Below are 14841 nucleotides of genomic sequence, written 5' to 3'. Positions count from 1 at the left end.
GAAAAAAGAAAACTATTTCTTAATTCACTGCAACACTTAAGAACACTTCATATTCACAAGGACTGCTGGGCTCTAAATGATACTGGCACTTTAAAATTTTCCATGGGTAACTAATTGAAAAATAAAGAAAAACTGGGCAGACTGCAAAGAAGAAAACTTTCACAGTCAGTTCCACACACACTAGTTAAAATCAAAGCCCATGAAAATGTGCTGCACCTCAGGAATTGTTAGAGACGTGCAAATCAAAACCACAGCAAGGTAACCGTGCGCCTGTTTGAAAGGCCATCCTCAGTCTACAAAGGTAAATGGTGGAGAGACATGGAGGAAAGAGAACACTTTCGGTGCTTCTGATGGCATGTAAATGCTAAGAATCACTGTTGAGAGGAGTATGAAACTGTCTTTTTTAATTTTTAGTAAGACAAACATATTGATTCCAGCCCAGCTCACAGGAGGACTTAAAACATGTCCTGCTCAGCATTCCCTCATTGTCAGCACCAAGAAGGGAAGAAGCTGCCTGAACAGCAGCTCTGCCTGAAGCCGGCAGACAGCCTCTGTGAGGGACACATCAGTCATGTCTCTTCCTCATCAGATGGTTAACAAGGCTTCCTCCTCACAGCAAACGGCTCCTTAACTCCAAATTCAGTTTGCACAGAGAAGAGGAAAGAATCAGACATAAACTATAAATTGAATCAAGTATCTTTATTTTTTAATTTAAACATAAAAAGTGAAGGATAAAAGCAGTAAAAATTATACTCTAAGTGAATAAATTACAAACTAAGTCACTATATATTCTGACTTATAAAAGAGGAGGAGGCTGGAAGCAACACAAATTACTGTATGTGAGCAGCCCTTGACTCTGTGGGTACCACCCAAGGTCTCCAGTCAACCCCACCACTAGTCTTGGCTGCAGACACCATCCAGGAACCAGAGCTGCCCTTTCCATCACACCAGGAGGAGCCTTCTTTGTCACCGGGGCACGGAGAGAACCCAAGTCTGTGCCTTCAGGCACCTCTTCTGCCAGACTCCAAGAAGGCTCAACCTGAGTTGTGTTCTTCATTTTCTTCTCTTGCAGGTTAATGGTGGTAAGAGGCAAAGGAATCGCCTAGAATTTGGGCACCTCCCCTTTCTGCACCTGTTTTATTTTCTTCTCTTTCTGTAAGTGACTTTTTGAATCAAAAGAGAAAGGGCATATTTCCACAGTTCTCCTCACAGGGATTTTGGGCTTAAAAGGTACTCCATAATGGGGCAATTGTTGAGCTCTGATCACCATTGGCTGCTCCTCATCCTCACCCTCTTGGGTGGGTTTTGGGGTTCTCTTCTTCTGAACAAAGGCAGGGGTCCTGGGGATGGTAAGTGGAATTTCTTTCTTATTGGGAACACCCACAACACCTAACAGGATAGGATAAGGGCAAGGCTTCGCATTAAAGTGTTTATCCTCCAATACCCTCTCTGCTTCTTCTCGCTGTTTGATTCTTTTCTCCATTTCAAAATCAAAGCCAATAGGCACAGTGGGTGGCTTCTCTGGCAGTTTCTTAGGGAAAATGCACCCACCATAAAGAATTCCAGAATCCAGTTTCTGTGCTTTAAATTTGCAGAGCCCTGCTTCTACAGGATTACATTTCTTGGATTTTGCATTTGTTTCCAACACTTCCACCACTTCTTGCCACATTTTTATTCTCTTCTCTGACTCTTGCTTCTCAGACTCTTGCTTCTCAGTACTTTTTAGGATCTTCTGTATATGGGAAGAAGAACCTGAAAAAGAAAAGATATGCATTTATGCATGGATTGAATTAAGTTCCTGTGAAGAGGAAAAGTTAAAATTTTACCTCCTCCTGCCTCTGTAACTCAGCTTGCCCCTTGCAAAGTCTAGATCATGTAGGTCTCAGAAAGTGGGGACTCACAATACTAGGAACTGGAGCTTATCTCACTCACCCTTGTCCTGCTCTTTGCAATCCTCCTAGCCCCTGCAAACCCACAAACCTGCTTAATCATGCCTGTCCTGTTGTGGTCCGGGCACAGATTGAAAAAAAATTTCCAGACATGAGACAGAATGAGAGGGAAATAAAGTTTATTAGAGTGGGAGACGTTGTTAGAACAGTGGGCCAGCTCAAGGGAGAATCGACATTGAATGGGGGTCCTTAGTCCACTCTTATACTCAGGGTACAAGGGGTGGGATAGGGGTCTTGCGGGTCATTTGCTGATTGGATGAGGCACGTATACCGGGTGGGGGGAAGAGTAAGGCAAACACTTCCTCCCAATGGGGTAGGAGGGGAGACAGGTTATACTGTTCCATTGATAGTTACAACATGGGGGAGGGAAGGACGATAAGGGTCTGGTTCTTCCATTCCCATATTCCAAGACTCTCCTTGGTTATCTGCTCTTTCATTCTTGGGTCATCACATTCTTCTCTCTTTTTATTTTTAGGGCCAATTCTTTGGCCCCTTTTGATACCCTGCTCATATCTAACTGTCTACCTATTTCCCTTCTCAGGCATTTGCGAACCCAGTCTCAGGGGAAAAGGGGCAATGACCACACAGCCTTCGTCAGGCTGTAGAGGAGCATCATGGGGCTCTGGGTTCCCTTTGCCTGCTCTCTGTCAGGGTGCATTTACAGAGGGAGATGAGTCCATGGAATGATAAGGTGACTTCTTTCAGCATCGTCTAGGTGTTTGTTGGTCAGGGAAAATTCTTGTCAAACTATCACTTGGAGATTTGTTGTATTCTAGAAGAAACAAACTTACCAAGAAAGTTAAAGGGACATGGCCCAAAGATTAATAGAAGTAGAAAAGCTGCTGAGGAGCTAGCCAGGAGAATCAGGACTAGACTTTGGTTTGTGACGTTAGTGTTTCTCTAGGTATGAGAAGATGCAAGAATTTGGGCTCATAAAATCTTTACCTGAAGACATCTGACTATCCGAAGGCTGGTTCTTCTGGGTTTTTCCCAGAGCACAGAGTGCCTTATTTCTGATCTCCACCCTGAATTCTTTTCAAGGGGGTGTTGAAGGTCAGCAGTTTGAAGCGGTCATGATGTAATTTTCGTAGAGGCAGCTGGCAAGTGTCAACTTCCAGTCAGCAGAGTCCCTTCATAGCCACATATTTGACCATGCTTTGGGGGCATTTCATGGCCATTTTCTCCTGTGGAGCTGGGAAGGTTCATTCCCAGGTCTAATGAAGATTCCATTGACAGGCCACTCAATGTGCTGTTACTAGACCTGGCCTTGCAAGTGGCAGAAGTTTCTGGACCATACTTGTCTTACTAGCCTCTTGGTCCAGGAAAATATCCTCTCTCGTTGGTTCTTCTCATATCTAGAGTTACATTATTGCAATCATTGATCTCATATGGAACTGCATATCAGCATTTTATCACAGGCTCAGTCACACATTTAGTAACATAAGAAACAATCTTCTGAAACAAGTTACACAGAAAATAATATAGCTAGCAGTTATTAGTAAGGTCATAAGTAAGAATTGTAAGTCAAGACCTTTCATTAGGTAGAGCCCAGTATACCCCGGAGAAGGCAATGGTACCCAACTCCAGTACTCTTGCCTGGAAAATCCCATGGAGGGAGGAGCCTGGTGGGCTGCAGTCCATGGGGTTGCTAAGAGTCAGACGTGACTGAGCAACTTCACTTTCACTTTTCACTTTCATGCATTGGAGAAGGAAATGGCAACCCACTCCAGTGCTCTTGCCTGGAGAATCCCAGGGATGGGGGAGCCTGGTGGGCTGCCGTCTATGGGGTCGCACAGAGTCGGACACCACTGAAGTGACTTAGCAGCAGCAGCAGCCCCAGTTTGTATTGGGACCAGGCCTTTCTCAGGGTCAAAATTTTCCAGTTTCTGAGAATGTAGCCAAGGGGTGAGTCTAAGAGAGGCTCCCGGGACATACCAGAACCCACTCAGCCTACCTGCTGTGGAATGGGGGTCCTGAGAGTCACCTGCTGACAGAGAGGCGTCCCTTTTGTCCCAGTGATCTCTCTGTGTGACTAATGGCACAAAAATGGTCCACTGTCCCAACAGTCACAGCTGACAGTGAGAGGTGACCGCTGAGAACCGTGGGGTCACATGACCCAGGCAGAGAAAGACAGAGCTAAGACACCACGTGACCTGGGCAGAGAAAGACAGATTCCTGGGAGCAACCGGGTGACTCATCGTTTGGCGATTCCCTGAAACGTGGAAGGCACTCTTGGGATAGCTCAGAGGCAATACCTAGGCTCTCATAAATCAATCCGAATAGAAAGGGAAAGAAGTGAAAATGACAGGGAAGAAGGCTGAGGAATCCGCCTTACTATCCTATCGGGGAGGCCACCGCCAGGGGACAATGGTCTCTGCTTTGCTTCAGCCACTATGTGCCTGACACGGTGCACGGCAGTTGTCTTGCTGGGGGCGGATGCCCTTGTGGCCTGATCGGTTCCGTGTCCCCCTTATCCTCACATGGGAGTCTTCATGTGGCAGGCGCCCTAATGGCTTTTAAGTGCCTGACCTGTGCCCACACAATGTTGGTTGGCCTAGTGCTCAGTTGGAAAGAAGACAAAGGAGAGACCTTCACCCATTCGGGCGGCAGCTACAGGGGCACAGTGAGCAGTGGGGCCTTTGGGACACACCAGAGGGTAACCCTGGCCAGAGTTCCTCAGTTGCTTCCACAGCACTTGCCTGTTTGCAGAGGGTCGGTATGAAAAAGGAGAAGTGAGGAGGAGGGGGGAAGAGATCCCAAGGTCCCCATATGGGCCACCAAAAATGTCGTGGTCCAGGCTCAGGTTGGAAAAGAATTTCCAGACATGAGACAGAATGAGAGGGAAATAAAGTTTATTAGAGTGGGAGACGTTGTTAGAACAGTGGGCCAGCTCAAGGGAGAACCGACATTGAATGGGGGGTCCTTAGTCTACTTTTATACCCAGGGTACAAGGGGTGGGATAGGGGTCTTGCGGGTCATTTGCTGATTGGATGAGGCACGCATACTGGGTGGGGGGAAGAGTAAGGCAAATACCTCCTCCCTATGGGGTAGGAGGGGAGACAGGTTATACTGTTCCATTAATATAGTTACAACATGGGGGAGGGAAGAACGGTAAGCGTCTGGTTTTTCCATTGCAGCATTCCAAGACCCTCCTTGGTTATCTGCTCTTTCGTCCTTGGGTCACCACATGTTCGTGTATAAAAACTCTGTAACACCCTCCCCACCCCCGCCCCTGCTTTGTTCTGGGGCTCAGAGCTTGGAGTCTTAACTCCTCTGGGCCCGCCAGCGTAATAAACCTGAGTTCTCCAACCAGTGCGGTGCTTGGTTTCTCGAGTATGGTTTCTGCAACACCTGTACACCTTATACAAACACAACTTTGGAAATCAACTCTATTCCAATGTAAGATCAAAACGAAATTGCACAGAAAGAAAAAGAAAAAGAAAGGGACATGAAAAAATGCTGCCACCTTGTGGTCATTTTCAATAACAACAACCTCAAAATCTGCGGATCTGATTTTGATCTGAACTGCGCTTATGGGCACTTAATATTCAGAAGGTCCGTGGGGTTGTGAGTAAACAACACCTGCCTTCAAGGAATGTTCTAGGAGTGTTCGTCAAAACACAGGGTAGACGTTCAAGAGTCAATTGCAAGATGTTTCACTCATACTCTTTTAAAAAAAAAATCACAGGAAATGTTGTCAACCTTGCTAAATACTGGAGAAATCCAAATCAAAATTACAATGAGGTATCACCTTACACCGGTCAGAATGGCAATTGTCAAACACTCTACAAAGAACCAGGGCTGAGAAGGTATGGAGAAATGAGAACCCTCCTCCATCGATGCTGGAAAGTCGATTGGGAACAGCCCGTACGGAGACAGTGTGTGTGCGTGCTGAGTCACTTCAGTCGTGTCCGACTTTTCTCGACCCTGTGGCTGTAGCCTGCCAGGCTCCTCTGTCCATGGGATTCTCCAGGCAAGAACACTGGAGTGGGTTGCCATGCCCTCCTCCAGGGGATCTTCCCCACCCAGGGACTGAACCCGAGTCTCTTATGTTTCCTGTGTTGGCAGGTGGATTCTTTACCACTAGTGCCACCTGGGAAGCCCATGGAGACGGTATGGAGGTTCCTTAAACAACGAAAATGGGAACAAAATTACAATATTCCTGTCGGCTTTAAAAAATACTCACAACCTAAAAGTTGAGAGCTATGTTTTATGTGGTGGGAATTTTTAGGACTTCAAGGCCAGGAGACACCATCTCAACTAACCCCGAGAGAAATGCTCCCAGGAGGTGAAGGGAGGAGCCAGGTTACATAGAACTTTGTAATAAAAGGTAGGTAGTCTGAATATCAAAAGGTTACTGTTAAAGAAAACCAGAAATCCTGAGTCAAGTAATTCAGTGCTTTTCTGTGTAAGGGAAGATGCTAGAGTCCTGGCTCACTGAAATCATTCCTTTCATATGCGCCTCACCTATCTGTGGCCAGCATTCTGTCTTCACATCTTGAACCTCCTTTCCTCAGGGCTTACTTTAGGGAGTGTCTGCAGTCTGATGGCTGCTCAGTTCAGTCACTTAGTCGTGTCTCTTTGTGACCCCATGGACTGCAGCAGGCCAGTCTTCCCTGTCCATCACCAACTCCCCGAGCTTACTCAAACTCCTGTCGGTCAAGTTGGTGATGCCTTCCAGCCATCTCATCCTGTCATCCCCTTCTCCTCCCACCTTCAACCTTTCCCAACATCAGGGTCTTTTCTAATGAGTCAGTTCTTTGTATCAGGTGGCCAAAGTATTGGAGCTTCAGCTTCAGCATCAGTCCTTCCAATGAATATTCAGGACTAATTTCCTTTAGAATGGACAGGTTTGATCTCCTTGCAGTCCAAGGAGATCTCAGAGTCTTCTCCAGTACCACAGTTCAAAAGCATCAATTCTTTGGCACTCAGCTTTCTTTATAGTCCAACTCTCACATCCATGCATGACCACTGGAAAAACCATAGCCTTGACTAGGTGGACCTTTGTTGGCAAAGTAATGTCTCTGCTTTTCAATATGCTGTCTGGGTTGGGCATAGCTTTTCTTCCAAGGAGCAAGCGTCTTTTAATTTCATGGCTGCAATCACCATCTGCAGTGATTCTGGAGCCCAAAAAAATAAAGTCTGTCACTATTTCTGTTGTTTCCCTATCTATTTGCGATGGAGTGATGGGACTGGAAACCATGATCTTAGTTTTCTGAATGTTGAGTTTTAAGCCAACTTTTTCACTCTCCTCTTTCACTTTCATCAAGAGGCTCTTTAGTGCTGCTCAGAGAGCAGATATTCTCCTTCTTGAGTTCCCTGAGGGCTCACCGGCTCACACTGGAGGTCAGCAATTGCTGATGACTATGACATCCTTTTTTACCTATACAGCAGGAAACAGTCCATTTCTCACCCCCTAACATCATACACAAATATAAACTCTGAATAATTTAAAGATCTCAATGTAAGGATGGACAGTCTAAAACCCTTAAGGAAAATATAGGCAGAAAATGCTTTGTTGTAAATCACAGCAAGTTCTTTTTGGATCCATATCTTGGAGTAACAAAAAATAAAATTAAAATAGGCCAAAGGGATGTAATTAACCTTAGCAGCATTTTCAAAACAAAGGAAACCCTAAATGAAAGAAAAAGACAACTTTAAGAATAGGAAAAAATATTTCAAAACAAAAATTCTCACAAAGAATTCATATCCAAAACACAGACAGTTCGAGCAGCTCAATAGCAAAAATAAAACAAAAATACCCAATAGGAAATGGGCCAAAGATCTCAATGGACAGTTCATGAAGAAGGCATACGCATGGCCATTAAGTACTTGAAAAGATGCTCAGTATCACTAATGGTTATGTTGTGGCCACGTGTTCCAGGAAACAAACTCACTCGGAAGGACAATGCAGATGGTGGAGTGCAGTTTGTTACACTGGCCGGCCCAAGGCAGAGTCTCCTCTTAGCCAAGGACTCCAACCAGTTTTTGTGAAAACCTTTAAGTGTACATGCTCAAACCCACCTCCCCAAATTCTCTGAAACTAGTCTGAACAAAGGAAAAGAAAGATACAATCAAAGTAAACCCATGATTTGTATGCCTTAAGCCTAGGTAGTTAATAGTGGACAATTATCATTAGGCCTGTGGTCATACCCCAATAAGCATAATAGAATTTATGATTCTATTCAGTTACACAGATAATTAGGGTATTCTTTTAGGCTATGGAGAGTCTAGGTACAAGCCCTGGGGCTCTACCATCCGGGGGCTCTGGTTTTCCAGTTGGTGTGTCTTTTCCATAGATACTGGGCATATAGCTCAAAGTCCACAGTCCGGCCCAAGATGGAGTCCTGCTTTCAAGATGGAGCCTGTTCTGTTTCCTCCTTCAGTTAGAGGAAGGCAAATCAAAAGTCCAATGAGCTATCACCTCACACCAGTCAGAATGGCTATCTCAGAGACTCTCCAACAATTCATGTTGCAGAGGATGCAGAGAAAAGGGAACTCCCCTGAACTCTTGGTGGGAATGTAAATCGGTACATCCATTAGGAGGCAAAGAGTATGAAGTTTCTTTTAAAAAACTAAACACAGACGTACCATATGATCCAGAAGTCCCACACCTGGCTGTAGATATGGAGAAAAGCAATATTTGAAAAGACGCCCACAGCCCTATGATCACAGCTGTACTAGGTACCATAAACAAGACAGGGCAGCAATCTAAGTGCAGAACACAGATGAACGGATAAAGAAGATGGGGAACCTAGACGTAATACAACATTGTTCAGCCATTAAAAAGGATCAGATAATGACATTTCCAGCCATGGGAAGGAAAGTAGAGGTGATCATTCTAAGTGAAGTAGGGGAGACAGGGCAAGACAAGAATTATATGGTATTATTTCTAGGTGGAATCTAAAAATGGAGACAGATGAACTTCTTTACCAAAGAGAAACAGCCTCATGGACTTATGGTTCCTAAGAAGAAATTTATGGTTCCCAAGGAGGAAAAGAGGAGGGCGGGGAGAAATGAGCTGGCTCAGACTAACAAACGCACTATTCTTTATAAAAATCATCCATAAGGACTCACTGCATAGCACAAGGAACCCTCTTCAATACTCTGTAATAACTTAAATGGGAAGAGAACCAGAAAAAGAACATATATATGTCTAGGTATACATGAATCAAGCACCTGGAAAGACATCCCCCCTCACTCATTACTGTGCTCAGTTGCTCAGTCATGTCCAACTCTTTGCAACCCCATGGACTATAGCCTGCTAGTCTCCTCTGTCCTTGGAATTTTCCAGGAAAGAATACTGGAGTGGGTTGCCATTTCCTTCTCCAGGGGATCTTCTCAACTCAGGGATCAAACCTGCATCACTCACATCTCCTGCACTGCAGGCAGATTCTTTACTGCTGAGCCACACCAGGGAAGACCTGCTCATTATTAAATCAATGCTAATCAAATCTACAGCGAGGAATCCCCTCCCACAGGTCAGAATGGCCATCATCAGAAAGATCTCCAAAGAATAAATGCTGCAGAGGACGTACGGAAAATGGGATGTTCCTACACTCTGAGTGAGGATGCACAAGGGTGCAGCCATGATGGAAAATGGCACGGAGGTTCCCAAAAAAAGTGAACAGAGGGGCCATGGGATCCAGCAACCCCACTTCTGGGCTCAGATCTGGAGAACATCACAATTTGAAATGATGTGTGCACCCCTGTTTTCAGGGAAGCACTATTAAAATAGTCAAGACATAGAGTCCACCAAAATGTCCAGCAACAGGAACATGAAGACTGAGTGATCCTTCTATACACTGGACTACTCCTCAGGCTTTGGGGGTGGAATAAGGACCAGCAGCTGGTTGGAAGAAGGGAGACCAGTCCTGAGGGCAGAGGGTTCCCCAAAGTCTGTGGACCCCAGTGCCCTGATGGGCTTTGTCCCCAGTGGGGACATGGGCAGGGCCTGAGCCCCTTTGATGAAGACATAGCAGCCCTGGGCTCAGAAGTCTCCAGATGGTGTCTCAAACTCTGACACTGTGTTTTACAAAGGAACAAGAGAATAAAGCTGAGTTCCTGAGGGCCAGTCCTTCTGGTTCTGAGTTGCTTCCAAAAGACCACCAACACCTGCATGGGGTCAACTGTGACCCACCTGACCCTTCCTGGCCTTTCCTCTTCCTCCCGGTGATGATTCCAGTGACATTTCCAGCCTGGACCCCTCTCCCAGGCCAGATACATATGTCTATCCACTGCCTCCCTATCTCACCCTGGGGGCTAGCAGGCCCCTTGGAAGACTGCAATCCTGCTGCTCCCCACGCCCAGAAGGCAACCCCACCTTCCCCGGCTGCTGAGCCCAGACACCTGGTGTAACTGAGCAGGAGCCAATGGGGTCTTCCCAGAACAGACCCCATCCCGTATCCTCTGCTGTAGCTCCTCTCTGCAGTATGGAGATAACAGTATCTGATACATACTCCCTGAGTTGTTTTACACATGCTAAACCCCCCACCCATGGAAGAGGTGAACTTGATGAGCATGAACACATAACCCCCAGAGTTTTCCAGTGCCTGAGAATTTGTGAGGTTAGCCACCTGTTACCTCACCAACCAGAGAACAGTGCACCAGCAGATCACATGCTCTGTGACCCCCTCCCTCCTGTGGCCTGTACAATTGCTTTGGGAGTTCGGGGTATAGAGCACAAGCCACCCGTCCTCTTTGTATTGGTACTTTCATAACTATTGCTTCACTTTCCTTTCCACAACCTGGCGTCAGTAGACTGGCTTTATTGAGCTCAGGTGTGTGGACCCAAGTTTGGTTCAGTAACACTGAACTCCCAGGCTCCCACTTCCTGGTGCCCCAGTGACTGTCAGCACCTCCTCCAGAGCCCACGGCCAGTCCCCACACTACTTCTCCTCTACCCCTAGTCCAGTAGTTACTGGCTACATCATGGTATTGATCATGACATCCAGAAGAGCCAGCTTTGCAAGGTAGACATTTCCGGACTTGACACTGGGCCCCTTTCCATGGGTAAGATGGAGTGACTGTTCTCATGGGCCCCAAGGTGGAAGAGCTCACCTTCTGATGAAGCCAGGCCTTGATCCTTTCCAGGTGATTCCATGGTCTTCATTCTCCCCAGACCCCCACCCACATGGGTGCTGTCTGTGCCAGTCTGTATGGGACCTTGGTCATCTCCTAAAATGAACATGATTTTATACACGGATAATGGGCTTCCCTGGTGGCTCAGATGGTAAAGAATCTGCCTGCAATGCAGGAGACCTGGGTTTGATCCCTGGGTTGGTAAGATCCCCTGGAAAAGGAAAAGGTTACCCACTCTAGTATTCTGGCCTGGAGAATTCCATGGACAGAGGAATCTGGCAGGCTATAGCCCATGGGGTTGCAAAGTGTCAGGCACAACTGAGGGATTTTCACTTTCAGTGGGTTGAACGGTGGCCCCAAAAGATGTTTCCCCCCAGAACATGTGAACAAGACCGTATCTGGGAAAAGGGTCTTTAAAGATACATTGAAAGATGTTGAGGTGAGGTCATCTCGTTCCTAAAAGAAGGGAGACACAGATACAGAAGACAAGCTGCATGAAGATAAGGCTGAGATGGGAGGGAGGGGGCTGCAAGCCCTGGGGCCCCAGAAACTGGAAAAAGCAGGAAGGACCCCCTCCTGGAATCCCTGGAGGGCCACACCACCTTGATCTCAGACATCTGATCTGCAGGACTGGGGGAGGATGAACTCCTATTGTTTAAACCACCCAGCTTATGGTCATTTGTTAGAGAAGCCACAGAGCAGCCACACAGATCCTGCTCTGTAGGATCCTAGAAGTGTGGGTCTCACTAAAGGCAAATGGAAGCCAGATTATGGAACCCCTGGAGCCAGCACTGGGCCCTTAGAAACGCTAAAGCAGTGGCCGGATCCCAGAATGTTAAGGGGTCAAATCTGAAGCCCATCCCTAGGATACTGGCTGCACATGCCTCCTCAGGTTCTTACACCTGTACACGTGGTGTAGTATCTCAGTCCTGACTGAGAACATTTAACGTCACTGTTCATATTGCTAATTAAGAACCCACCAGATACACAGGTGAAAATCCAGTTAAAATACTTGCTACACTGATGATCAATTCTGAAGATGGTCAGGGGTGGGGGACTTACATGCTGCCAGCAGCCCTTCCACCCTCTCCACCCCCTTACCCCCGCTCCAGACCCTCCCCCTGCAAGGAGCATCTTCAATGGGAAGTTGGGGAACCACACAGAGGCATCCCTAAGTAAACCTTAGCTGAGCCCCAGGCTAGCTGCTCCTGAACCTCATCCACCCATCCCAGGGAAAATTCCTGAATACGCACAAAGACCTCACAGGCTGGAGGAAAGTGCTTGGAACCACCCCAGCGACAGCACACTTGCCATGTTGGCTCTTGCGGGCCAGGCGGCATGGTCCTGCCCCAGGGGGCTCTTCTAGAAGCTTTCTGTTTCCCTATGGGAGTTAGCCCTCCAGTCCTGGCTCCCACTGCCTTTTCTCTTGCTTACTCACCCCCGTCACCCACTTGGAGAGACGTCCAACAGCAGGTACAGGTGACACACCTCTTCCTTACCTGGTCTAGAAAAGACCTCATCACAAACAGCAACCCACAAGGCCCTCTCACCAGTCCAGATCCACACATCCAACAGAGTATGGCGCAGAGTACAGCTGCAGGCACTTTTACACCCACTTACAGAGACCTCAACCCAGGTACACCTGGGAAGGGCTGGCCAGCCGAGTCAGGTCAGCCAATCCTTCACCATCAGGGACTCACAGTTGCAGAAAATGGGCCTTGGTGCCCTCCAAGGGCAAGGAACAGATTGTGGGTCCTGAGGGCCAGGATGGACATGGGGCTGGAGCTCTGGCTTGTTTTCTAATCATTTCATCTGGCCCATGAGTGGGAGGTAATTTCAAGAAGACCTCCTAATGAGAGGATCTAGGAGTTGGGGAGAGGAGGGGTGGTGTGTGGAGACAACGCCCGAGTGCCTGGGTACAGTGGCAGTCTCTGGAAGACTCGGTGGAGGGAGGCTGCATAGTGAAGCCCAGGATCCCTGACCTGTCCAGGAGCAGCTGTTTGTTAGTTCAGGTCCTGCTCTGAGGGGGCTCAGGGTCAGACTTGACCAACAGGTGCACTGGGGGTTCTCTACAACTAGGCCTCTGTACACGGTTCCTGGGTGCTGAGCCCTGTGGGGTACCTGCCCAGGTGAGCCCCATATCCTTGGAGGAACATGCCCACCAGAACGCTGTGCTCCTGGGAGGGGTGTGTGAACGAGTACCCTCTCTGTGCAGCAGGCAGAGTAGCTTAGCGACTCGCCCGTGGGCAGCACTGGGATGAGATGAGAACCAGGACACACAGTGGGGTCCCTGAGCCCACCCTGGGCCCACCCAGAGTGAAGAGGTCAGGAGGCAGGCGCTGGCCGCTGTGCTGCGTGTGGGAGGCCCCACAGGCACCTGTTGGTTCTTGCACCTGACACCATGGAGGCCTCCCCAGGACAGAGCAGACAGCCTGCCCTGGTCAGGGGGAGCTCCTGGCGACCCTGCAGGGGATGTGAGAGGGAAGGACCAGGCCGTGGGGAGTGAGCGCCCAGGCAGAGCCATGGGGCTCGGAGCCTGAGGGGGCCTTTCTGTTCTGAGCTGGGAGAGGACGAGCAGTGGCGAGTGTGATCCAGGAAAGAGGCCCTGGTGACGTGAGACTGAATCCTCCTCAGAGTGACAAGCCTTCCCGATGATCCCAGAAACAGGACTGTGAGATAAGAGTCCTGGTAAAAGAAGGTGAATGAGTCCCCCTAAGAGCAGGCTCTGTGAGCTGCTCCAGAGCGGGTAAAGCGGGCAAAAGCGAACATGCTGTGAATGGGCAGTCATCCTGGGTGGTGAGCGGGCACAGACCCCACTCCATGGCCACACATTTGTCCTTCTGGGTGGGTTACTTGGCTTCCCGGAGCCTCAGCCTCTCAGCCTGCTTGTGGGGTGATGATTGCACGGACTAGTCATTTGCTCAGAACAGGGCAGAAAGGGGTCTCATGGAAATTCCACAGAACACCATCAATGTGGGACTCATGGGCCCTGTTTCCTGCAGGTCTGTCTTCAGGATCTGGAGAACAAACACGAGCAGACTTGTAGCAGGGCCTGGGATGGGCTCGGTTCGGGTGGTTGGTGGAGTGACGGCTCTTGTCCCCAGGCCCTACCAGCATTAGCCCTTCAGGCTCTGGGTCGGGGAGCCCATGGGGTGCGGGTCCAGCCGTGCCCACGAGGGAGGCCTGGAGGACTTGGCAAGGAAGCACTACTGTGGCCACCCCCTGTGCAGAAGCTTCCAACCCAGGGTCCAGTGGGAGCGCTCGCCCTGCACATAGGTTTCAAGTCCACAGCACGCATGAGCTGCTGGTGGCTTTGTTTTCGACATGCAAAGTCCTAATACCCAGGACATCCACAGCCCGTGGAAAGGCACGTCTGACCTGGCTCCAAGTGCTGCTTCTGGGTCCCTCCTGACTGGACGCCTGGCAGCCAGTGTCACCGAGTCAGACTGTCAGGTGGTGCCAGGAGTGTGGGGACGACAGCACACAGTCCAGGCCCAGGAGCCGGTGCTGAGGCTGCAGGTGCGCCCTCCACGCACCCCACAGGCAGAGACCACCATCCCCTTACAGCTTGTTACCAAGTTAGTCCTACGGACCCTGCTCAGGCCCTCACTTGGCTGAGATTCTGCCTCAACAAGGAAGGTTTCCTTTTTCCATTCGGGTTCAAGTAGGTAATTATGAAACCAAAGCTGAGACCAACACAGCACAGGCTTTATTCAGAGGTCAAAGAATGGAGAAGTTGACAGCTCAACTTCTTGACCACCTGGAGAGAATGGCTTGATTTTAAACAGTAAAGACAAGGGAGGAGGAGTGA

At 48.6% G+C, this 14841-nt stretch overlaps 1 protein-coding gene across 1 annotated transcript; it reads right to left on the bottom strand.

Annotated features, from left to right (window-relative positions):
* Positions 1 to 684: 684 nt before the first annotated feature.
* On the bottom strand, positions 685 to 13170 carry LOC147364347 (targeting protein for Xklp2-like). The gene is made up of 4 exons (XM_086319038.1): positions 13152 to 13170; positions 12530 to 12682; positions 11010 to 11126; positions 685 to 1752 (listed from the first exon to the last, which is right to left on the bottom strand). The coding sequence occupies exons 1-4, from the start codon at positions 13168 to 13170 to the stop codon at positions 1103 to 1105; spliced, it is 939 nt and encodes a 312-aa protein (XP_086175164.1). The 3' UTR covers positions 685 to 1102.
* Between the last annotated feature and the right edge of the window lie 1671 nt (positions 13171 to 14841).

Source organism: Bos grunniens, chromosome 10, assembly GCF_055505025.1.
Source record: "Bos grunniens cultivar Pamir isolate PY7600 chromosome 10, Bosgru_T2T1.0, whole genome shotgun sequence".
In the NCBI taxonomy this organism is placed as follows: Eukaryota; Metazoa; Chordata; class Mammalia; order Artiodactyla; family Bovidae; genus Bos; species Bos grunniens.
This window is presented reverse-complemented; position numbering and strand designations above follow the sequence as displayed.